This window comes from Microtus oregoni, unplaced genomic scaffold (assembly GCF_018167655.1).
Source record: "Microtus oregoni isolate MIOR12 unplaced genomic scaffold, Mior012 000005F_ref0000423, whole genome shotgun sequence".
Classification (NCBI taxonomy): domain Eukaryota; kingdom Metazoa; phylum Chordata; class Mammalia; order Rodentia; family Cricetidae; genus Microtus; species Microtus oregoni.
Window position 1 is genome coordinate 62617840 of NW_024543064.1, and position 24669 is coordinate 62642508.

General features: G+C 40.6%; 1 protein-coding gene across 3 annotated transcripts in view; it reads left to right on the top strand.

The window, feature by feature from the left end:
- The window catches only part of Bnc2 (basonuclin 2), a 399076-nt gene that overhangs the window by 99491 nt on the left and 274916 nt on the right, over positions 1-24669 (top strand). For 2 of the 3 annotated variants that reach the window (XM_041652804.1, XM_041652805.1), the window contains exon 1: positions 23221-23331. In XM_041652804.1, the coding sequence (XP_041508738.1) occupies positions 23236-23331 (96 nt within the window). In that variant the 5' untranslated portion in view covers positions 23221-23235. Of the gene's footprint in view, positions 1-13859; positions 13986-23220; positions 23332-24669 lie in introns of those variants that run through there. The other variant, XM_041652806.1, reaches the window with a different exon arrangement.

Consider the following 24669-nt stretch of genomic DNA (forward strand, 5'->3'; position numbering starts at 1 on the left):
GTTTAGACTGGGTGTTTAGGGATGCAGAAAGTGGGGGAAGAAAGGAGAAGGTTGTGTCTGTAATCACAGATTTAGCAGAAGTAAATTATTCTTAAGTGGTTGCTACTGGAGTCATAGTCAGAGCGGTGGTCATTATTTTTATCTTTTATTGCTGTTCCTGGACAAAGTGGCTGAACATTTAGGTCGCCATCACTTGTAATCCAGATCTGTGCTTCCACATTGGTGGATGTGCTTAGGGGTTCCCCCCCTCGGCCTTTTCCACCTCTGCTCATGGAGTTGCGCATTCTCTTGAATCCCTTGGGTGCACTGACTGTCCTGCTCCAGAGCCTCCCTTGAGGTGGGGTGTCCTATCACGCTGTCTTGCTTCTTCCCTTTGAAAGTTTGCTTGTTTGGACATATTTTCACTTGTTTCCACACATAACTTGTAGATGTTTATTCCCCCGCACTGTTAGGCCTTCTTTTACTGGCTTATTTGTTTGGTCTGGATTGTCTTGGCATTTGAAGCCGTAGCACAAATGCTTTGTTCTCCCGTGAGAGCAGGGGATACACAGAGAATGGCTTTGTGTGACTTGGAAATGAAGAAGGGGGAAGTGTCTTATTGGGAAGAAATACCTGTCTATGGAGCCCAAGCCTCCAGGGTGGACTCATTTAATGATTATCTTAGTTGCTGCAACAAATTGGAAAATGAAATATAGATGGAAAAATTCTCGATTGCAAAATGTTTGGATAGAGTTTAAAATGAGGACTATCTGCCATGTGTCGTGTGCTTGGTCAGTGAATTTGTGGCCCTAGAGCCGCACATCCAGCTCCTGCCTATATCTGCCTCCTGTCTCCTGTAAATCTAAATAGATTCAAAGGACCAGGGTTGGCATCCTATGGAAAAATATTTTCCCTGACTGGGGTTAGGTACATTAGAAAAGTGGGAAGAGCTGGCGTTTGGGACATCTTTCCATTTTATGAAGACTAGTGTCAGGAAACTGAGGTATAAATATGAACAAGAGAATGCAGTGGTGACCTGGACAGAGACTTTACCATGGCAGTGTGAAATATTTGGTGGGCTAACAGTTTTAATGGGTTTATCTTAGACAGTTCTTCTGCTGTGAAAGTGTCGGTTAATAATTTACCCTTCCCGAGAGGCAGAGGCAGCAATCACACGCCATGAGCGGGCACTCTGGGCCCCGCCATTCTGCTGGAGCTCATCTTGCTGGCTGGAGCCATGAGCCCTGTTGGTTGTGACAGGAGTACCAAATGTCTGAACTTTGACAAATGGAAGCTTGGGAGAGCTAAATAAGGCAGGGTTGTTTGGAGTGATTCTCCTCAAGTACTATCTAAAGTAATGGATTACTGTGGCTACCCGTCTGCTCTTCGTCAAAAAGAATCTAACTCTCCATTTTTTTTGAACAAGTTTGTTTTGAAGGAGGGTGGAGCTGTATATAGAGGGAAGAGAGCATGGCGGGGAGATAAGTTATATCTACAGAATATTTATGAAGTTTCAGAGAAAGTACAAACTAGGCTTGTTGATTGATACCTGGAAAATGTTTTTATTGTCTAACGAAATATTGGATGCAGCTGTACATGTGAGGCTTATCTGCTGTGAGTGCGGACGTCAGTGTCAGAAGCCTGCATGCTCTACCCCTCGCCATGCGCTTGCTTTGCTAAAGCAGCGAGTGCAGCTCTGCTGTAGGTTTCAGCACAATTTATGTGAATTTTATTTCCCTGTTTAGTCATTGAATCATATTGCAGTGTCGGCCTGGTAAGTTTTGTAATTTGCTTTCCTGTGTCATGAAGAGGGCTTTTCTTCCTCTGAATGTTCACTTCTCCATCCTTTTTTTTTTTTTTTTTTTTTTTTAGCTAGGCATTATGTCATTACAAAGATTTACAGTTATTTAATAATGATTTATTGTAGTAATTTATTCTGCCAGCTGTGGCACATTTCGGTGGAATTTGTAAATCAAATTTATATAGAAATTTACCAGGACATGCATTTCAGGATTTAATAAAATATACTCTAAAATCTTTTTGAAGTGGGTCGTTTCATGCTAACACATTTGGGATTAAGCTTCACCTTAACAACCGTTGTTAATGTTCAAACTCTGCCTTGTCTTTCCCACAACCACGGCAAGGAGGAATCTGTGAAATCTGTTAAAATAGTTTCTGGTTTACCCCCTTTCCTTTTAGACTATTAGTGTCATGTTGTATTTGACCTGGGATGTTCACACGACAGCAAGGAATATGGAAGCATCCTGACATAAGGTTCTCTGCAGTTGTAGAAGCTTTAATCGCTACTAAAATGCCCATCCAAATTCAAACTGAGAGCATCCTTGGGAGGCTGTGGGAATTGCCTTCCTTTGCCCAGAGCTCACTGGTTACAGCCATGGAGGCCACATTGTGCTTTGATTCACTTGGCAACACATACTCTTTGAGTTGTTCTGTTATATACAAAATACCAAAGTGTGTTTTATTCTTTCTCTTCAAGGCTATGTTTACTTGATAGTGCATCTTTCTGTTGTTTTAGGGTATCAGAATCTAAAAGTGCAGGGGTTCCTGCATAACTTGAGTTTCCTTTGCAACCTGGCAGTTTTAGAGACTCTCTTTGATGTGGGATTGCCAAGTTGTCTGTAAAAATGGCTTGTTTTCCAAGACAAGAATTTTAGTTCTAAGATTAGAATACTGAGTTACCTGTTTTGTGTATGGCCGCATGAAGCTTCTCTTTCAAGTATAGTGATGACATTGATCAATATGACTCAAATATGACTTTTCTCAAGGAAAAGTTGGTTTTAGGTGTCAATTAATTATACTTAAAGATGTATGTTTTGGATCAAGAGGGAAGTGAAAAATATGAAAAGTACTCTAGACTCAAAGTTTTTCCTCATGGTTTGTATTTCTTTATCATGTTAGGCAATAGTAAGACAGAATGAACGCAACAAAATGAAAACATTCTGAATAACTTTCCTTGTAAGAGTAAACTTGGCCCTCTTAGCTTCATTTGGACAACAGAGTGTTAGGGGAAACACTAAATTCCAAATTTGTTTCTTTTTATAAGACATGATTTCTAAAAGTATTCTTAGAAATATTACACAGCGGTTGATTTTTGCCTTCAGATGGGGATTCAGTGTGTTAAATGGAATCTTTGTGTTCTCATATTAAAAGGAGAACAAATTAATGGACCAGAGGGACAACTTAGCGCTAAGAGCTGGCCTAGCATGTTCGAGGCCCTAGGTGTTAGCTATATACCACCTACACTGGCAGAAAGGTCTTAAAATTATAATCATTGACAATATGTACATAATAATTGGTTTAGGGATGTACCCTGATTGACTTTAATATTATAGAAAAAAGTTTAGAGCTTTTCTGAGTTGTGACTAAGGGTATTTGCTGTATCTGTCAGATATATAAAAGTTTTTTTTGATAAATCTGTAGCATAAAAGATAAAAAAGTTTTTGTTTTTTTGGAGACAGAGGCTGTGTTTCTTTGGTGTTGCCAGGGTGCAGGAATCAACCCTAGGGCCCCATCCATCCTTAGCAAGCATTCTGTAGTGAGTTGTATCCCCAGCCAGTGTTTTTCTCTTAAAGGCTTTAATTTGTGGTATCTTAGGTATGGCCCTTATTTTCCTTAGAAGTGCTTGGTGTGTTTGTGTTGCAGAGATCATGGGGATCATTTATTTTACTTCTTTTCATTTAGCATCAAGTGTTCATAGTTCTGGGCTTAATTTGGACCTTATCAATTCTTTAATTTTCCTTTTATTTTTATCTGAAAATTTTTAGAATATGATACTAAATAGAAACTTAAAAGGAAAATTCAGTGATAAAGAATGTTTCACCTTACTAATGATTCATGCTTTGAGAGGATGAGCTGTGCTCGAAGGGAAACAAACGAAACAACAATCCTGTGCATAGAGAGCCGAGTTCGCCCTGCTAAGGGAGCTGCCCTGAGAAGCACACCCTGACTTTATCTCCCTCTGTTCATCCTGTGTTCGTTCATTCATCCAAATTTCTTAAATACTTTTGACTACTGGGCAGTTTGCCAAATGTGGTAAGAATATAGAAGTTAAACACTTGAATTTGCTCTTAAGCCCCGATGAGTAGGAGGCTTAATTGTTTGTTAACAAAACTCTGAAACGGGCAGGGAACAGTCAGGCGAAGAACATGTTGTGTCGGGCTAAATTTCAGACACCCTGAGTTTGCGGCCTGAATCGAAGGCTCTTGAGTGTGGAAAATCATGAAAACTGAAGTGCTTGTGTAAGAGAACAGACGCATCGACTGGTAGCTGGATTTGCTGTGATCTGGAGGGAGACTCCTTCCCTGACAACCTGGGCAGATGGTCCTTTTGTCCCATGTGTAGACTGTGTATAGTGCTTCTGTTGTTCAAGACAACACTCATAGGTGCCATTGCTGGATGAAATTATTTCTGCTGCTAAGTGCTGAACCTAGTGACAGGCGCACTGACTGGGGGGACTTTTTCATAAAGGAGAGCAATTGTTGACATCGTTTTCTTTTCACTTAGTGTTTAGACATGGCTGCCTGACTATTCCGTATGTCAGGAAGGGGGGCTTTGTTTACACTGGTACACTCTGATGTTGCAGGCATCGCTTCCAGCCTCCTGCAGAGAAGAAGCAAAGCTGCCTAGCCTGGATGGACTCTTGCTTGGCTGTGACTGCCATGGTGTCTGGCCTTTCTCTCCTTTCTCCCCTTTGAATCTCACACCTCTAAGCATTCCTAGCCACACACTGGACTCTGCTGCACTTCTCCTTATTTACCTGGAGAGGCTTTTTATTAACACTGACTACAGTTTTCTCCTTCTTTTTAACAACTGCTTAATATTCCATGGGAAAGGATCATAGTAAAATAAAAACAAACCCGAAACACAAGAAAATGTAGATGTTGGTTATATAATAACTAATTATAATTAAATAAATGATAAACCAGGTAGATGGTTGAATTTTTAAAAATTGTGCCTTCCCTTATTTTGTTTGATTTTAAACTCTTCTGGATAAATAGGTCATTTCCTTGAGTCCTTAGAAACTCTAAAGACAGCACTCCATGTTAATTGATATTCAAATTGAAAAGTTAATCGATCAGGAAAGGCAACCCTATTTAAAGACACAGTATAGTATTTCATAACTTTCAAGGAAATTCTTGTCTAAAAAATAGAAACCAAGCAATGCAGGAAAATGGGATGAGCGCATGTTTTGAAATTAGACCAACTCAGTCTTAAATTTTCACTTTGACACTAATATCAAGATTTGGTCATGTTATTCAATCCTCCTAGCTTCAGTTTCCTCATTAATAAGGTGAGAATAATAATACTTATTCCATGGGACTTGTGAAGAACAAAATGAAAAACATTTTATGAAAATGGGAATTATATACCAAAAAGTGGTATTGCTGGGTTTTGAGGTAGGTTGTTTCCTAATTTTCTGAGAAATTGCCATACTGATATCCAAAGCAACTGTACCAGTTTGCATTCCCACCAGCAATGGAAGAGTGTTCCCTTTACCCCTCAACCTCTACAGCATAAGTTGTCATCAGTGTTTTTGATCTTGGCCATTCTCACAGGTGTAAGATGGAATCTCAGAGTTGTTTTGATTGGTATTTCTCTGATTGCTAAGGATGTTGAACATTTCCTTAAGTGTCTTTCAGCCATTTTAGATTCATTTGTTGAGAGTTCTCTGTTTACCCAATGGAGTATACTACATAGCAGAAAAAAATAATGACATCTTGAAATTTGCAGGCAAATAGATGGATCTAGAAAACATCATATTGAGTGAGGTCACTGAGACCCAGAAACACAAATATAATATGTGCTTACTCATAAGTGGATTTTATACATAAAGCAAAGAAAACACAGCCTACAATTCACAATCCGAGAGAACCTAGACAACAAAGAGGACCCTAAGAGAGACATACATGGATCTAATCTACATGGGAACTAGGAAAATACACAATCTCTTCAGTAAATTGGGAGCATGGGGATCATGGAAGAGAGTAAAAAAGGATGGTGGAGGAAGGGATGGGAACAGAGAAAAATGTATAGCTCAATAAAAACAATAAAGAAAACAAAAAAAATGAGAATTGAGAATTCTGTGTGTGTGTGTGTGTGTGTGTGTGTGCGCGCGCGTGCACACACACACACACATGCATTTGTCTGAGGCATCTCTTGTTGTCTTTGTAGACATATGTCGCGCCCGCCTCGTCCAGCAAGGAAGACACAACACTGGAGCTCTTCTTTCAAGCAGTTTATTCAGGACCTTGTCACAGCAATCTTTCTCTTTCTCTTTCTCTCTCTTCCCGGGCAAACCTCTCCCAGCCTTTAAAAAAGCACGGGCCGCCAACCCCGGATTGCCACGTGGGCACTGCCCATAGATCCACGCATATGCAAGCAGCTGACGATCATTGCGTGACAATACCATGAGTCAGGCCTTAGCCATATTAGGAGTTGATTATCACAGAGAGCACTCGCTTTCGGGATCACGGAGGGCGGATGCCAGCACCATCAGGTGCAGCTCCATGCAGCTCTCTACACATCGCCATCAGGTGCGGCTCCACGCAGCTCTCTACAGACATAATCAGACTTAACCTTCAGCTGACCTTGGCTGCAAATAGTATCTATGATGTTCTTCATAAACTTGTTTGACCTATGTCAACTTATACAAGACCTCCTGGTCCTAGCTATTGCTTTGTCTTCTTTATTTCTCATCTTCTCTATTTCTCATCCTCGGTCTTCAACACCTCGCTATTCCTGCTGTTTCAGGCCAAGTAGATGGAATAAACTCTGCTCTACGTGTGTGTGTGTGTGTGTGTGTGTGTGTGTGTGTGTGTGTGCATGCACATAGTATAACATGAAGAAAATCTAAAAAGGGGATAGGGAAGGACTGAATTCAGATGATTGATGAGTTAAGGGTAGAGAGCTGATTTTTTTTTCTAATTTAAATTCTGTCATGGATTTTGGGGTTTTTTTTTTTTGGTGTTAGATAGGTACATAAAATATATTCGATACCTAAAGAGAAAATTCAATATGAAGTTTCATAGTTTTCTCTTTGACTGGCAGTTCTAACTGAACTTTGTATGTTGGCCATTAATTAAAACACATGCATACTCATACAGTCTTACTTGGAGAGCCAAACAAAAGTGCCTGAGGCCATCCAGTTTGGAATCTGTTCACACACACACATACACACGAGAGACAGAGAGAGACAGAGAGAGAGACAGAGAGAGAGAGACAGAGGGAGGGAGGGAGGGAGGGAGGCTGACTCACATTTGTTGAATGCTTATGTTTAGATGTTTAGATACTAGGTAGACCTTTTTTTTTTAGTTTTTCGAGACAGGGTTTCTCTGTAGCTTTGGAGCCTGTCCTGGAACTAGCTCTTGTAGACCAGGCTGGCCTAGAACTCACAGAGATCCACCTGCCTCTGCCTCCTGAGTGCTGGGATTAAAGGCGTGCGCCACCACCGCCCAGCCTAGGTAAACCTTTTGTGCTAACACAGTCTTCACAACAATTCTGCGAATTACTACGATTGAATTTCCACTTTGGAGATGGCAAATTTGGACTAAGTGTTTTGCCAAGGTAAAAGCTTCTACAGATAGTCAAACCTGTGTAATCTCATTGCTGGACTTTTGACCACTGCACACAGTTGACTCCTTGGGTATATCTTTTGCATATGTTATATGCACACACATGGAATGTCAGTAACTAGACGTGGGGGTGCTATATGGCAGCAATCGCTGCATCACACGGAGATAGATATATGATACCAGTCCAGTGCATAGTGACACAGCTCGTGCATGCATGTGCTTGATGTGATACAAAGCACTGAGTACTTCAGACTTCCACACTTTGTGATTTTTTTTTTAATAAAGCTCAGTGAGATCAGTGTCAGACTTTCAGAAATTGTGTCTTTCTCTTTGCTGCAAGTGAACTAGACTCACTAAGCTTTGGGTTCAATACCATCCGTGTCCAAGGGCAAATATCCTCTTCTCATTGCCATATGTAAACCCCACCCATGGACAGGCTCCAAGTCTTGAGTGATGATCACTTCCTCTGGGCGAGAGCATGAAGAATAAAGTAAATCTAGCAGGAGTAGTAAATCCCCACAGATGCAGATAAATACTTAGGTCAGAGACTGCATCCTCTACAGTTTGTCTACATACCACATGCATTAATTTAAGCAGTCATCTTAGCACTAGTGGTTGTAGTAGCAAAAATAATACAAAGAAGTTCGTCCTAGCCCATGTTTTCATATCAGCTTTCCTGATGTCTAGGATTTGGGGGACGTTTCTTTGAGGAAGTAATATAGAATCATGTGTCTCGCGTTTGCCCTTTATTTCCACTTCTTTTGCCTACCCTCATAAAATGTGTTTCCACCTCCAAAATTCTTGCCTATAGGAGTAAAACTCTAAGATAATGAGGAAGAAAAATGAAAACACTGTGGGGAAAAAATGTATGTTTTTCCATTTAGGTTGTTTCCCGGGGGATTCTAGAATAATGCTTTAATACTGTAAGTCTCTTATATTTTGCTTTTCTTAAAAAAATATTTTCCCTGTATGTGTTCATTGTACATAGTATTGTGTTGCATAAGCACATTTTAATATATAGATATGGTGTTCATTGACCATATCCTCCACTGCCCTCCTCCCTCTCTTTCCCCTTTAGAGTTTATCCACTTGATGTGGAATGGGGAGAAGAAAAGAGCCAGTGCCCCTGGCAGTAGTCTTCTTGATAGTCCATATCCATCATGCGAGTGGAAAGTACCCAAAATCCCATTTTCAGAACTGTATCTCAGTCTCTGGCTCCTGAAGAAAACCAGTGTGGTTCCAGTGTGGATGGGAAGGGTGGTTTGCGTTGGCACCAGCCTTGCGGTGCTTGGGGGCTGGAGTGCACACAGCTGTGGGTTACAGATGCTTGCTCTCCAGTATTAATGTGGCCAGCATGTGAAACCATGGCACCGCAGTACTACACAAAGGTCCACGCCTCTTATAGTTTGAGAAATAACTCCCAGCTAAGGAAATCCTTCCTTAAAGGGCTGGAATACATTCCCGAGCAGAAGGTGCTCTCTCAGGATGGCGGAATTCGGCATGAGGTGTCTGGGCATCAGGGACGGCATCCTAGGCGTCTAAGGGCTTAGGAGATTTAACCAAAAATACAGGACAAAAAAAAAGAAATGAAGAAATAAAAGCTCCTTTAAATGTTTGGTCAATGGCTTCTGAGTTCCATGCTGCATGTGTAGTGCAGGCCCTGTGCAGACACTCAAGTCACTGCGATAACAAGTAGAAAGCAGTAGTGGAAGTTGTCGTGTGCCCTGAGTTAAGGGACGATAGACATGTTTCTGCCAGTCTTTATCCCTGACCCGCCATGAGGATGGGAGAATCAGGCATGTATATACAAAATAAAAGAAATGAGGGTGGAGTTGGATAGTACATAAAGGTCAATGACCAAACTCTCTTCAGGCCATGAGAATGTCTTCTTTCTCACTCCAGAAGCCTGTGCTTCCTTCTAACAGGATGCTTGAGAGGCTCTGTCGTCCACCACTGTTTGTGAGAAAGTTTTCTCTTCCAGGTACAATTTCCAGTGGAATAGTTGCGTATAAGTATCCAGAAGTTAGTTTATTGACTCTCATTGCTCTTCTGAGTATCTCCTACATAATGTATTAGCCTGATGGATATGTGGCTACCTAACTATGGGGCATGAGAGATGTACTGTTTCTCTAATACACTGTAGGGAGACCTGTTTATAAAGTATTTAGTATTGGTTTTATAATGCACTGTTGACAACAGGAGACCACGAAGCTCAAAGATCAATCTCTTTTTGGCCCACAGTATTAATGCTACTTTATAAGCTGTGTAGCGGGTCACTCAGACAGTGGTCCTTACAGAAAGGACTCTGTTAGAAAGGCTGGTTATAGTGACCGCCAAAGCAGCAGAAAAATGTCTTTGTACATGTCCTTGAGGTGATTCATTGGTGACTGTAGATACTGGCCGGGTGATAGAACTCATCATTCCCCTGGTCTCTAGAGGGATTCTGAACTACAAGTTCTGCTAATGCAACCGGCACTAACTGGGTGGAGAGTTGATGTGACTTTGGGTTACATAGGCCTGGAGGTAGAAATTAGCATGAGGAGAGAACCTCTCAGCTTTCTCTCGTGCTTTCTAAAGAAGCAATATTCCTAGACATCGCCCCTCCTATTTCACTCAAGTAGCTTATGTGATATAGTTTAAAGTATTTCAGTATTTTATTTGCTTTGGGGAGTTTCTCAAACCAGGAGTAGATTATAGCCATTTTTAAAAAATGCTCTGTAAATACTTAGAATTGGGATATGACTAAATAAAAATCAAATAATTTGATCTAAAAATCTGTTCTTGGTATTTTATTTTCTTATATGAACTCATCACTATGGGAATGTATGTAATCATTATGGTTTCTAAAGTTCCATTTCCTACTAGCCTGTGTGTTTTGGAGCAAGGCATTGCTCTCTCCAGTAAGAACTTCTTGCTGGTTTTTAGTATTCTAGTTTTCAAAGTCAAATTTCACAACTCCTAACTACACTGTCTTTTTTTTAAAGGCTTAACTTTAAAATTTAAAAGATAAATTTTTAAAAAATTTTGTGTGTGTGTGTATGCATACAGGTGTCTACAGAGACCAAGAAAAAGCATCAGCTCAAACAGTCGTGAGCCATCTCATGTGGTACTGAGATCTGAACTGTGTATCATCCAAGAACAATACATGTTCTTAGCCACAGAGCCATGGCTCTAGCCCTGCGCATCGTTTGAATCAGCTGAGTGGGAAGAGACTCCTGACAGCTTTCCGCCAATCGCATTTCTTCTGCTCACTCCTTGTTGGTTCTGATCTTTCCTTCTACCCTGTACAAGAAGCCCGTTCTTCTCGTCGCTGGTTGTCCTCTGTTTAGTGCTCTTAACAGAGCTCTTAATATTTGCATTTCTTTTTTTTAAAAAAAAAATATCAAAATATTTATTATTGTTTTCAATAGAACATAATTACATTATTTCTCTCCATTCCCTTTTCTTCCTCCAACAACTTCCATGGCTCCGACCCTCGCTCCTTCTCAAATTCCTGGCCTCATCTTCCTTAATTGTTACAATATGGCAAGGCCTGAACAGGGACATAGTGAAAAAGTGGAAGAGGGAAATCTCACAGGGTCCCACCCCCAGACAAAAAGCTACAGGCACCTCAGGGATGCTGAGAGAAGTTGTTTTCCCCCAGGAAGAGGCCCCCTAATTGGTCATCCAATACCAAGTGGTCAGTCCTGACATCGTGTAATTGCAAGTAGCATTGCATAGACTTAGCAGGTTATATTGATATATTTATGCACACAGACACACCCCAATCCCTGCATTTCTTTTGTTTCGGGTTTTTGGTGTTTACAGACAAGGTTTCCCAGTGTTGTCTAGGCTGTCCTGGAACTCACTCGCTCTGTAGAGCAGGCTGCCTTTGAACTCACAGAAATCCAAGTATCTGTGCCTCCCAAGTGGCTGGGATTAAAGGCATGTGCCTCTACCGCCTGACTGTTACCTACATTTCTTAACCATGAAAAATTTCCTGTATCATTCCTTTGGTTTCCGAGGGAATTTTTTTTCTCCCTTCAGGGAACCTTTTCATTTGTGTTCTTATTACATTCTCTCCTAGGACCCTTTATATCATTTTCCCTCTGGCTTAGATCTTCAATATCCTTTTCTCTGCTGACTTTGTCCCCTTTGCTTGCTGTAGACATTTTTTTAACCTGCTATGGTGGAAAACAAATTGTTTGTTCCCAAATACACTTCTCTAAACCCTGCTAGCTTTTCAGGCCACATTTCTCTCACTTTGCTTTCTTTTAAAATGCCTTCAAAGAATATTTTACCATCTCTACCTCTTTGTCTTTACAAATTATGTATTTCTGAACTTTTTTATAAAATGTATCATATATACATATTACTATACTGAAACAACTCATATGACCCAGAAATTTATAAATATAAAATATCTTAAAAAACAAAAAAGTAAACACAACAAAATATTTAATTACTATATATATAAATATATATGAAATTGTATATTGAACATACATTTACTCAAAGTAACAAATTAATAGCAAATGCATCTGAAGTATTTAGCCATTTATATCACATACTACCAAGTCAAGTATCTTGATCAATAGATTACTCCTATAGTTCTATTTACTACTAAATTTCTATTATTATTCTCTAAATACAGAAATACAGTATTATCTAAAACTCCAACCATCCTTTGCCAATTTATCTTCTCATTCATAACCACAAAGAACATTGTGTCCATGTTCAATTCCCTTTAATGCCATGTTTACATAGATACATCCAAATCCTGTACTCCAGTATTGGTCTTTTTTCTGAACTTTCTACTGCCTACTTATATCCCGTGATTATCTGTTACCTCAAACTGAGCTTGATTGTCTTGCCCTAAATTATTTCATACATTTCTATAGGGGGTGCTACCAATCAGATCTCTAGTGTCAACACTGGCTTCTGTGACCCATATCCTTTTCAAAAGATTTATTTTTATTTTTAATTATGTGTACTTGTCTGCTTCTGGGGATGGTGAGCACATGAGTGCAGTTGCCTATGGAGGCTAGCAGAAGACATCAGATCCCTTGGAAGTGGAGTTACAGGCAGTTGTGAGCCATCCAACATAGGAACTAATGGGTCCTCTACAAGAACAGTGTGTTCTCATTAATCACAGAACCATCTGTCCAGCCTCCTTGTTATCGGTATCCTATCAGTCATTCTTGCCTCCTTAATTTCATCCTTATGATCTCTTTTGTGTCTTGCATTTCTTCATCAGCTTTATCTGCTAGTAGTTATTTTACCTAGCTTATTATACTAGTTCCCTAATTGATCTCTTATCTTTGTTCTGTTTACATTTAAGGAGTTGTCCTCGCTGCACTGTCTTACAGAATGCTGACAATCACATGGTGCTGCTGTTGAAGTCTTCTAGTAGACTTGACTGGTGGTGATAGAAACAGAATAGCAACTCAGTGTGGACTGTGGGATGTTTACCAATAGTTCTGCTGTTTACACATCCTTTAGCTTATTACTGCTTTGTCCAGCATCCTACCTAAGCTCTAGGCAAACTGGATCACTTCTCTAGAGGGATGTTGCGAGTCTCTCTGTGCCCAGAACAAAGGCTGCCTTTGCTTGGACACTTTCTTTCCCTATATCAGTGGGAAGACATCCTTCCCTTAATCACACGGTTCTACTGTTCTCTTTACCACATTCTCTAGCTATGTAAGGCAATTTTGTGCAAAGCTTCTATTCTATACTAGACCATAAACTTCTTGTGAGCAGGGATTATGTCTTATTTTGGTGTTATTTGGTGTTTCTTACAGCTTCTTGTGTGAAACTTGGTAAACAGTCCTTCAACAATGAGTAAAAAGGTTTACAATGATTTTCTTTTTATGATTAAGGGAAGAAAATGGAGTAAGTTGAGCTACTGGTTGGGGTGCAGCTTAGTGGTAGAAACTGTGTTTGGTAGCCCCAGTTTCAGACATCCTCTCAACTCTTCAGCCCCCCTTTCAAGAAAAGAGACTAAGTGGACTGGTGGAATAGTTTAATGGAGTTTATGCTGAGCACAAGAAGCCCTGTGCTCAATCCCCGTCTTGTTACCCATCGGTGAATTATTCTGTTATCCCGCCTCATTGTTTATTCTCTCAGGGTTCATGTATTTAACTATTGGTTGTTGTAGACCAGAGTGATTGACTCTTTTTAAAGTGTTTGTGTGGCCAGAGGAATGTTACATTTACAGTTTTGAAGATAAAGTGTCTTGAAATGACCGTTTTTGTATGATACTGTCTGCAGACTATATGTAATTTCTTTCTTCTTCCAATCTCTAAACAGGCACGCTTTATGCCCTCCCCACCTCCGAACTGCCTCAGTTACAAAGCAGAGGGCAGGCTTGCTGATCAAGACTGGCAGGCGCATTTCAAGGTCCCATGCTGCGGGGTGGATCCCTCTCAACTTGAGGTATGTTCCTCTTTCTATTTAAGTCACTTGAATATGCTCACATGCTCTGATAATCCTTTCGAGGTTCCTCCACACAGTTAATCTTTCTTCCATATATTTACTGTCTCTCGACTTCATGTTAGGAAATTAATATTTTTATTTGTTTCCCAACACTTTTGCTTTTGAAGAAATTATAAGAAGCAGTATTTTTGTGGCAGTTATTTGAATGATTTTGACTGAGATAAACTGTCTTCTGTTTTATTCCCTTTCTTTCCTCCTTTTTGGTTTGTTGTTGTTGTTTTTTTTTTTTTATGAGACAGGGTTTCTCTGTGTAGCTTTTGGAGCCTGTTCTAGAACTGTCTCTGTAGACCAGGCTGGCCTTGAACTCACAGAGATCCTTCTGTTTCTTCCTCCCCAGTGCCACCACCATCTGCCTTCTTTTTATCTTTTTAACATAGTTCTAGGGCTGATTTCTTATCATCATCTCTGTTTTTTGTAATAGACTTGTTAGTAGTGGTAATCTTTGAGAACTGAAGTATAATCTGTGTGTGTATAAGATGTATATACATGTTTATACAAGTTCCCCAGTGTGTGTACACACTGGTGAGTTTTCACAGGTTGAGCATACCCATGACACCAGCTGGATAGGTAGATAAGATGGTTGTGATTTTTTGTCTTTTTTTTTTTTTTTTTTTTTTTTTGGTTTTCGAGACAGGTTTTCCCTGTGTAACAGTCCTAGCTGTCCTGAAACTAGCTCTTGTAGACCAGGCTGACTTCGAACTTATACAGTGATTCACCTGCCTCTGCCTCCTGAGTGCTAGGATTAAAGACGTAGTGTACCACCATGGCCTGGCCACATGGTTGTGTTTTTAAAAGCTTCCCATCTGCCCGCTTCCCACTGATGCCCTTCACCAGAGACCCTTACCACCCAGATGCCGTCCACTACCAGTTAATTCTGCCCATTATGAATTTTTAAATTAGAAAACCAAGTTACAGGTTCATTTAAATTTTCTTTGCACCATTGTTTTTCCCTTTAAAGATGTGCTTGTGTCTAAGTGTGTCTTTGTTTGTTTGTGAGTGCATGTGTGTTTGTGCTTATGTTTGTTTCTGAGTGTATATATGTATGTGTCTGTGAGCATATGTGTGTGTGTGAGTGTATATGTGTGTCTGTGTGTGTATAAAATAGTCTTGGAATTTTGACATTTTGTTCTTATAGTTCACTGTTTAAATTTATATTTTAGGTTTGAGAATTATTTGTAGTGTATTATTTTCATTGTATCTCTTTTATGTGTTAACTTTAAAGTGCTATATTTTTCAAGTAATTGTAAAGTATTGAGCCCACCCTTGTAACGTGGTTTCTTGTGTGCGAGTGAATCTCAATCTTCCTTCCTGACAGTAATTTAAACTATTATTATGACATTTTTACTGGAGCTGCCAGCATCTCAGTCTGCAGTTTTTAGAAGGAAGTAAATAAAAAAATTAATATTGTCTTTCCAATCCTGCAACATGGTCATATGAAAGTCATTCCCCAGTGTGCCTCCCTGCCCCAGCCTGTTGGTTTTGTTTTTGTTTTTCCTTTTTCCTTTTTTCCTCCTCATATTCATTTAAGGAAAGATACCACTGATTCTTTTAGAAGATTTTCTCCAAAAGGAAACAAAGCATCGACTGTAGCACGAGGTAGAAAGAAAGCTTTTGTCACTGCTTGTACCCACAAAGAGATTAAAGTCATTTTTCAGTTTTTAGATCAAAACACGGTAGTAAATGTTTGATCTTTTGTAGGCATGAGGCTTGTACCAACCGAAGATGCCTTTTTGAAACGTGAACCCTGATTCCAAGGGATTCAGCCATTCCTTGGCATTTGTAAACTATCTTATCTGCTACACCCTACTCAAATCTTTCAATTTTCATATTTTCATAGTATCAAAGGATTATAGTGTTTGGGTACTTCCTTGAAGTGTGTTATAAAATAGAGCCCCTGATTAGGCTGTCAACAATGCTGTATCTCAGTCCCCGTTAGACAAGTGTCAGCTGGAGCAGTGTCTTCCTTTTGGGTGACACTTTTAAGTGATATTTTCCTATGGAGGATGTTAATGCCACTAATTAAGGTGTCTCAAACCTTATATTAAGGGACCTGTGTTCCTTTTCTGGTCACATAAAGGTATTTTTAATACATAAGGTTTTCTCCGTCAGTGCTGGCCACCATTTTTCTTTCGGTACACGGCAGTTATTTCTGTTCTGTGCACTGATGTGGTTGGTGTTCCTGTGAGTTAACATCTCACTATTTAGTGTCCATAATGGTTTGGCAGAAGAGTAACTAAAAATGAAGACATATGTGCATATCCTACTTACAAATTGGACCATGATCATGTTCCCTGAAATCTTCAGGCCAAAATGTTCTGGCTGAAGCTACTATATGTTGAAGGACCCAACCCAGCTTGTCAAAGCCTTCTGGCAAAGGTATAGTCATAAACACAGCGTAGCAGGTGCACAGGCTCTTGGGGGAGAGAGGTTTGGGGACTGAGACTCCAGTCGAAGATGACAACATAATTTTTTTCTTCTCCTCTCCATAAAGATTCTTAAGTGAATTAGAATTAGCTAGTTCATGGACTCTAACCCTAAATTCTTCTCTTAAAAATGTTAGTAGGAAAAGCAATACAGTAGATTCCTATGTTGTTCAGATCATTTACACACAACTCTTGCTTACATTCAGTGGATGGAGTGCACAAATCATCTTTTTATTATTTTTCTTTTCTCTTTGTTTTATTTTTGAGACAGTCTCACTATGTAGCTCTTGCATGCTCTGGAACCAGATCAAACTGGCCTCAAATTCCCAGAGATCTGCCTGCCTCTGCCTCCCAAGTGCTGGGATGGAAGGATTGAACTACCATGTCCCTCCCGCCCATGCATCATCTTTTTAACCTGAATTAAAGACTGCTACCTACATGTTTGGTTCAGCATCTAACAAATTGAAACAAGAAAAAGAATTGTTAAATAAGCAAATTTTTCCAGGTTCCTTCAGATTTGAACATGGGGATCCACAATTTCCGGATGTTCCTTCTTGAGAATGCTTGTCTGTTGAAACACGGTGTGTCTGTCTTCTCTTCCAGAGATTGTAATGGAGAGAGAGGAATTGGGAGCCGGCAAGGATGTAGGTGTAAATATTAGGTGACTCTTAACTGTGAAGATGAGCACCTTTATACTAAAAAAGATGGTTCAGAGAGGCAGACAGATCTCTATGAGTTTGAGTTGAGGCCAGGCTGGGCTAAATGGTGAGTTTCAGACTGCCTATGTAGAAAGACCCTGCCTTAAAAACAAACAAACAAACAAATAAAACCAGCCAAAAAACCAAAAGATGGCTGATCCTAAAAACTACTTTTTACTCTCCCTTCTTCTTCTTCCCTACAACATGCACACACCATATCGTAGCTATTATTCCTTATGTGTGTGTTGTGTGCTTGTGTGTGTGTATGTGTGTGCTTGTGTGCTCACTGTTTTTGTGTTGGATGTTCGATGAGTCAAGGAAAAGCAAACAACATAGATAACTCTAATTATAAAGTAAACACAAACATTTGAAATTTGAAAAAAATTGAAATTATGATTATTATTACTTTTTTCTATTCTTTTATAGTGAGTGAGAATTTTTACTCCTTAACTTTACATAGAAAATGAAACTTTGCGCCATAAATTGGGCTTCACAAGGGGAAAGGCCTTCTTCCTTGGGAATATGGAAATTTGGGTGGATTATCTGTTCAGAGGAGGTTTCCTTTATTAACTCTCTCTCTCCTTTTTTCCACTTAAGACATCTGTTAACATTTCACACAGACCAACAGATGTTGCAAAGCAAGTCCCACACTTTGTTCTCAAGAAAAATGACATTTCCTCAATTGCCTGCCCCACCTCTGTGACTGAGTCCAGACTGCTGCTCCTGCATAATCTGCATATATTAAGTTATGCACCTTAATGTATCAGGAACTTGGGCTTCAGCATTACTATATATATTAAAGTTGCATTTGATTAGTGCCCAGCTTACATACTGCTTCGAGTTCTGAGAGCAAAAACGTTAAGGCTCCCTTTGAGAACCATAGCCTGGTTCCCTACATTGAGACTGGAGAGCCAGTTAACATTTTTTTCCTATAAAATAAATGAGTTACAAAAAGCTTGAGTTGTTTTGCCATGAGGAAGTGCTGATTGTCATGCGATGTGGAGCGTCATTTTTATTATTTTGGCAAGAACAGGGACAGTTTTGTCTTGACAAGCCATTAGATGAATACCAGCGTGTGTCACATGAAAAACCACTGATCTTTAACCCAGCTCCGTACTTAACCGAGCTTTGGAAATGAATAGTGAATAAAAGAAGAGCAAAGGCCAGTCCACTGTCATTACAGATGACAGCCTCTGCTAACAGCTGCAGAACTGAACCCAGGGAAGCGCAGGTACTGCTCTGTAGGCCATCACGAGTCTGGGGGATGCCGCTTAAATTGTGTACGCACACCATACATTTGTTTTATATTTGCTTAGCATTTACATTGTTGTAGTCACAGCTGTGGGGGGGAAAGGCCCTCAAGTGCTTTCTCAGTGTACTTTCTCAGGGCATGATAGCCTTAGCACAGGGCCATATCCTTATTGTGGCTTCTCTGTTCCCAGCCAGAGTGACTTTAAGAAAGTAGTGAGTTTTAAAGAAACTAAATGTTGAGAAGAAAAGTAAGGCTGGGCATGGGGGAGCATGCCTCTAATCCTAGCATAGGGGAGGCAGAGGCTGGCAGATCTCTTGAAGTCCATCTGGTGTACACAGTGAGTTCCAGGCCAGCCAAGTCTACGTAGTGAGACATTGTCTTAAATGTATGTATTCATATATGTACGTATGTGTATATATATACTTATATATACACAAATTATTTATCCTTTAAACACACAGACACACCAAACTAGTTCACTCCAAAAGCACATGCAAACCAGCATTCCTTGACATGGTCCTTTAGTAACTGTGGCTAACTTTTACATCAACATGGAGTTTTTGAGGAAATAGAGGGAAAGGCCCAAATTTACCTCACTTCCCAAATATTGAAAAGATAGCAACATTTTAAGCAGCCACTTGTGGGAATTATTGCTTACAGAGCTAACAGGAAAGAACACACTGTTTTACTCTGTTGGTGGAATTGCACTGTGCCTCCCTGTAGTCTTGTTATCCCACACTAACTGAAATGCAAATTCTTTGTTAACTAATTGGATCTCATTGAGGGTACATGCACAGTGTGTAGCTATGTGCAAAAAGGTTTTAAAAAGTAAGAATTTCCTGTAATTACAACTTTTAATTATTATCCAAATTATTGGCATATAGTAAAGGTTTAATATATATGCTTGACTTTTTAAAATATTACTTAGAAACATGACTTATGAAATGTTTGATAAGGAGCCAGCTAAAAAATTCTAGGAACAAACATTTAATTCTAGCATACATAAACTGAATTTTACTCAAATATTTTTAAATTAAGGTTTAAGATTTAGAATCTTGAAGCCAATTGACTGTACCAAACAATATATATTAATATATATTAATAATGCAGGGTTTTTCCTCCCTTTAAACATTTGGAATATTAAAACATCATCAGTCATTTCCAATGCTGTTTCCCCTAACCTCATTCAGTGTCCTTGTCTGACATTACCACTGTAAAATGCATTTAAGAGACTTTTGTGTTTGTGTATTGTTGCTGTATGTTGTTACGAGGGTGAGCTACTCCTAGTTCTACAGATTCTCCAGGGGCTTGAGGACTGGTTGGTGCACTTCAGGGTTTACAGAGCCCATTTCTCCCTGTGGGGAGAAGTCATGTGACCTTTCATGCTTGTGATCCCTTAACCTGAAGTCCATGACTTAGAATCAGGGAAAAAGAAAGCAATCATTGTGAAAATGATGTTTATCCCAATTGTCTAGTTGTAAATAACTTAGATAAAGATTATTCCGGAGAGTTATTCTGCAATCTACCTTAGAAGGTACCTTAGTGCCTTGGTTTTGTTGTTTGTTTGGGGCCCGTGTCTTTAAAATTGTTCAAGCCTCTCATTGACTGGAAGACTGAGGATTCTACATTTTTCCTATGGAAATGAATGGCAAGTTCCCATAACAAATTTCAGGAATTTCTAGAGAGGTCAGATTTTCACTTTCTAAAATTTATTAAAAGGATGACAGAAACTTAAAATTTACAAGGCATAACAAATGTTTTGGGTTTGTGCTGTATTTTAATACGTTATCTATGGTTAACTCTTTGGGTTCTCCTGTGATATTATAATAGAACTTTCACTCTTTCTTAGCTAGTCTTAGGAACTAGTTAAGATTCTGATTGACAAAAATCTATCTAGTAGGTCCAGTATGGTGTAATCGGTGTAATCACGGTATTTGCCTTTTAAATCCTACAAGGCTGGCCTGGTGTTTTTTAAGGCGTGGCTATGCAGGAATAGCGAGGTAAAGGTTCTGCTGCTCACTTGTGCAGTTAGACCTTGCAGTCTGCATACTCGGGGTAGCATTTTGTCAGCGGACTGCTGGCTGGGCAGACCGGATTTGGATGTATTAGCTAGTCAGCCTAATAACCCTGTACAGACTGTATTGATTTTCTAGGAGAGAGTTTATGAACTAAATAAACTTGGGGTTGGTGTCTTAATAAACTGCTTCTCTCAGTCTGTCACATTTAGTTATGGAGCTGTGCAGTTTAGGGGGAAAAAAGGCTAATTCTGTTACAGATTGTTCACAGCAGGGTCTCCAAATTAGCCCTTTGTTTTGTAATGCCACCTTGCTTGGGCTCGAGTGGAGCACATTTCTCAGTTTTGCCCTAATGAGTTGCAACACTGATAATGTGGCTGATGATCTTTCATTGATTTCACTATCACTTGCTTGTCTGGTAATTGATCCGTTGCTGAGCCTCTAGTTAATTATATCGGCTTTGACATGGCCCGGTCCACGGGGAATTTCAAGTCTTGCAGAATAACAGTTTTAATAAAAGAGTCTATTACTGCAGGTGCTTGCTGCTGCATGCCAGTTGATTTCTGTGTTGTAACTGTGTGCGTGCGTGCACGTGTGTGTGTGTATGTGTGTGGTTGTGGTGGTGGGTAGGCGGAAGAAGAGGATCTCTGAACTGAGGGAAAAGGGGTGGGGGCTGGAAAAAAATAGGAAGAGGGAGTGAGGGAGAGTGAAGAAGGAGGGGGAAGGACTAGGAGAGAAGGAGAGAGCAGGAGAGGCGAGAGAACACACAGGCAGAGCGATACAACAGTGCTTGAGTGGAGAGAGGAGGAAGCTTGCTATTGACAGTGTCCTTAAGCCTCCCACAAATAACAGCCATTAGTGGGAAGGTCAGGAGCTGAGCAGGCAGCTTGACTGAGGCACTGAGTGCCACTTCAGAAATCAAGAGGCTAGCAAATTTTAGAGGGAGTTAAGTGGGTAATAGCAGTAAAGGTACAGTCACCGTTGACAATTGACTCAAAGGGGCTTTTCCCGCCCTCCCCTGCAAAAGAATATTTTTATTGACCACAGGTGGACTTAATATATTTTAAGGCAACAATTCTTTGGGTTCTTGTTTGTTTCTTTTCAGATATTGAATTTGCTTCTTTTGAGACTTTTTTTGTGCTTAATGGTGGTGAACTGGAGGGAAGTTTAACAGAAAAGCTTTCAGGAGATGTCAGTTCTAGAAGGGAAGGCACATTTGTGTCAACATAGCGTGCGTTTTCTCATCTTTTCTCATTGTCCACTAATGACACGGGGCTGCCATGGAAGCGCTTTTCTGTTCCTTTTGTTGTTTCTGAGAGGAAGGTTTATTGTTATTCTTTAGTTAAGAAGGAGCAAGCAGAGTGGTGCATTTGTCCTCAGTATTTGTAAGTGGCTCAAGATTAATGTTCCTTACATTTTAAGTTTAGGAAAGATGGCTTTTTGCTGCTGACCACTTTTATGAGACGGCATGAATTTAGCTTTCCATTTTGAAGTTACAGTGTTTATGTACAGTGGGTTTTGCTCAGTTCTGCTTTTCCATAAATAAGGCAGATAAATATTATCTAATAAATAGATGTTTTATTTTAAAACTGGTTTAATTAAAAATATGACCTCCTATCAAGGTTATATTTCATCAGGCAGGGAAACATAGAATTTTCCATAGAGATCCTGAATGAAAAATGGAGTTTTTATATGCATTACTTTTTGCCTGAAATAGGACAGTTTTTTTTGTCATCTTTTTGCTTTTTTTATGATTTAAAAGGATGTTGTAGATGCTTTACCCGAGAACTTTAACAAAGGAATTTTATTCTGCTTGTGAGCCTTAAGAAAAGGTATTCATTTTCCTCTTTTGCATTCAGCTTCTCCTTACTTAACCTTCAGTTTGGTAGTTAATGGCCTGGGATGCTAGATATGAAGTGATACATATTTATTTTTGCATATGCTTATTGTGCATCTTCCATGTTGAACTAGTAGGTTTACTTGTTCACCCTTTAGAATAGAAGGTCAAATCTCTACATTATTTTCTCTGTGAGCTTATAAGTGGTTATAAATAGCTCAGTATGTATGTGTGACTTGTGGCAGCTAATATTTAGACAACAACTGAGCAAACTTCATGTTCTACTCCAGATGACTACTTGCTTGCAATGTAATTAAAAATATTTAAGTCTCACAGTTTTACAAGTGTTAAAGCAAAGACTGGTGCCGGATATAACATGTTATAGCAGAAAGCATTGTTGGGGAAAATTCCCAGGGAAGGGCCCTGTCTTCCCCTGGCCTTGTGGACAGTGACTGTTGCATTGCTTGGAGTATGCATGAGTGTGTATCTGTGTATCTGGAGAGAGGTTAGTGCAGGGTGTCATTTGGTGTCTGACTGTGGAACAGTGCAGTTGACTCCTAGCTCTGCTATCCAATGACATGCAGTGGCTGAGGGTTTGAAGCTGATGGTTGGGTCTCCAGTGCTGCCTGCACACCTGACAGGCAGCTGTTAAACCGAGCAAAGGCAAGCTCGGGGAGTCACAATCTATGCATAAATGATAGGGATATCTGTGCAGAAGGTGCGAAGGAAGCTCTGACCCCCTCCCTCCCCCAGATCTCCCCCTTCCCAAATGAAATGCACAGTTCAGGCAGCTTCTTAACTACACTATACTCCTGCTGCTGGCTGCCAAGAAGCTCAAAAAATCCACCTTCACTTTTCAGTCAGAAGAGGCAGAAGTGGATGTGAGAGAAAGAGACACCCAGAGAGACAGAGAGCCAAAGAGGGCGAGAGACTTGACTTTAAGAGACTCCTGTCCTGACAACTCCATGCAGTTCGGAACCAGAACGACTGCGGCTGAACCAGGGTTCATGGGGACATGGCAAAACGCTGATACTAACCTCCTGTTCAGAATGTCCCAACAGGTAAGTTACTTTCAATTTTTTTTTCTTTAACGAAACCTCGAGTTATGTGCCCTTTTCTTCCTGCTACTTTTCTTTCTAAATGTTTTTGAAATTAAAAAAAGATACATTTTTTTTTCCATAACTCTGTTACTGGAATGTGCAGTTACTTCATGGCTTCCCCAAGGGCTCCTTAAGGAAAGGGGGGGAAAGGACATTGAAGTTAGAGAAAGCAAAGGCATTTGTTGCAAAGTTGCAGTGTGCAGCCTGGGTTTTACGAATCCTTAATTTATTTCTTTGTTTCCCGTTAAAAAGAGAAAAAGCCACTACTCATCAGAGGTATCTTTCTGACTGTGTGAAAGACTTGGCCAAAGTGTCTGCCGTCTCTAAGTAGGTCTTGCGGCCGAACAGTCCTAAAAACGCGGGCCGCTCACAGCAGCGGAGCTTGCTTCTGGTGTCTGGAGCAGCTGGCCTCGGAGCTGAGCGAGGCTCACAGGCCTCCCTGCCGGCCGGCCAGCGGGGTCAGCCCGAAGGGCGGGCAGCAGGCAGCGCGCCCTCCCGCTCGCTGCTGGCGGCCTCCGTTCAGGTCCGCTCTCGGTGGCTGCACTCTCCCCGCGCTCCCTTGACCGGGCGCGGCGCAGTCGGTCCGCTCGGCTCGCCACCCGCCCGCCGCCCGCCGCCGTGCACTCACACTCGGCGCGGCCCCTGCGTCCTCCCAGAGCCGCTCCTGCTCCTCGCTCAGCGGCCGGCGGCAGCTCGGTTGCTGCCCTGCGGGGAGAGCCTCCTGGAGAGCGCCAGGCCTGCGGACGGATAATTAATCACCCGCGGCCGCCCGTACCAAGCGCTCGGTGATTCGCGCCCTGCGCGCCGGGCTCCTCTTGCACAATTGCTTGCTCTGCGGCTCCGCGGGGGAGCGAGGGTAAGAGGAAGCGAAGGGGAAACAACCCAGAAACTTTCCTCTTGGACTGTGCTCAAGTGAGGGAGGGAAGTTCCCTGGTGCCTCCCTCCTAGACACGTCTTGCTTTTCAGAAGCCTACACTAAACCCATACAAAGCAGGAGTTAGTTTATCATCCACGTAGCACCAAAGTAGTACTGAGATGTTAAATACACTGAGATGTTAAATAGATGGCTGTTGTTTAAAGATGGGTTATTGCCCCACTCGTTTTAAAAATACTGCAACTGCTTTTTAATAGACCTCTCTTGTATGTGAGAGTTCGCGGAAATTGAATACTTTGGGATACATTTTAAAATGTTTGGTAATGGAGTAACGAAAACCGTTTGCAAGGCTGTAAACCGTCACAAGTTTAGAAATAACATTTGCCATAGAGCCGGGATCGTGTAAGGTTTAATTGGTAAACTGT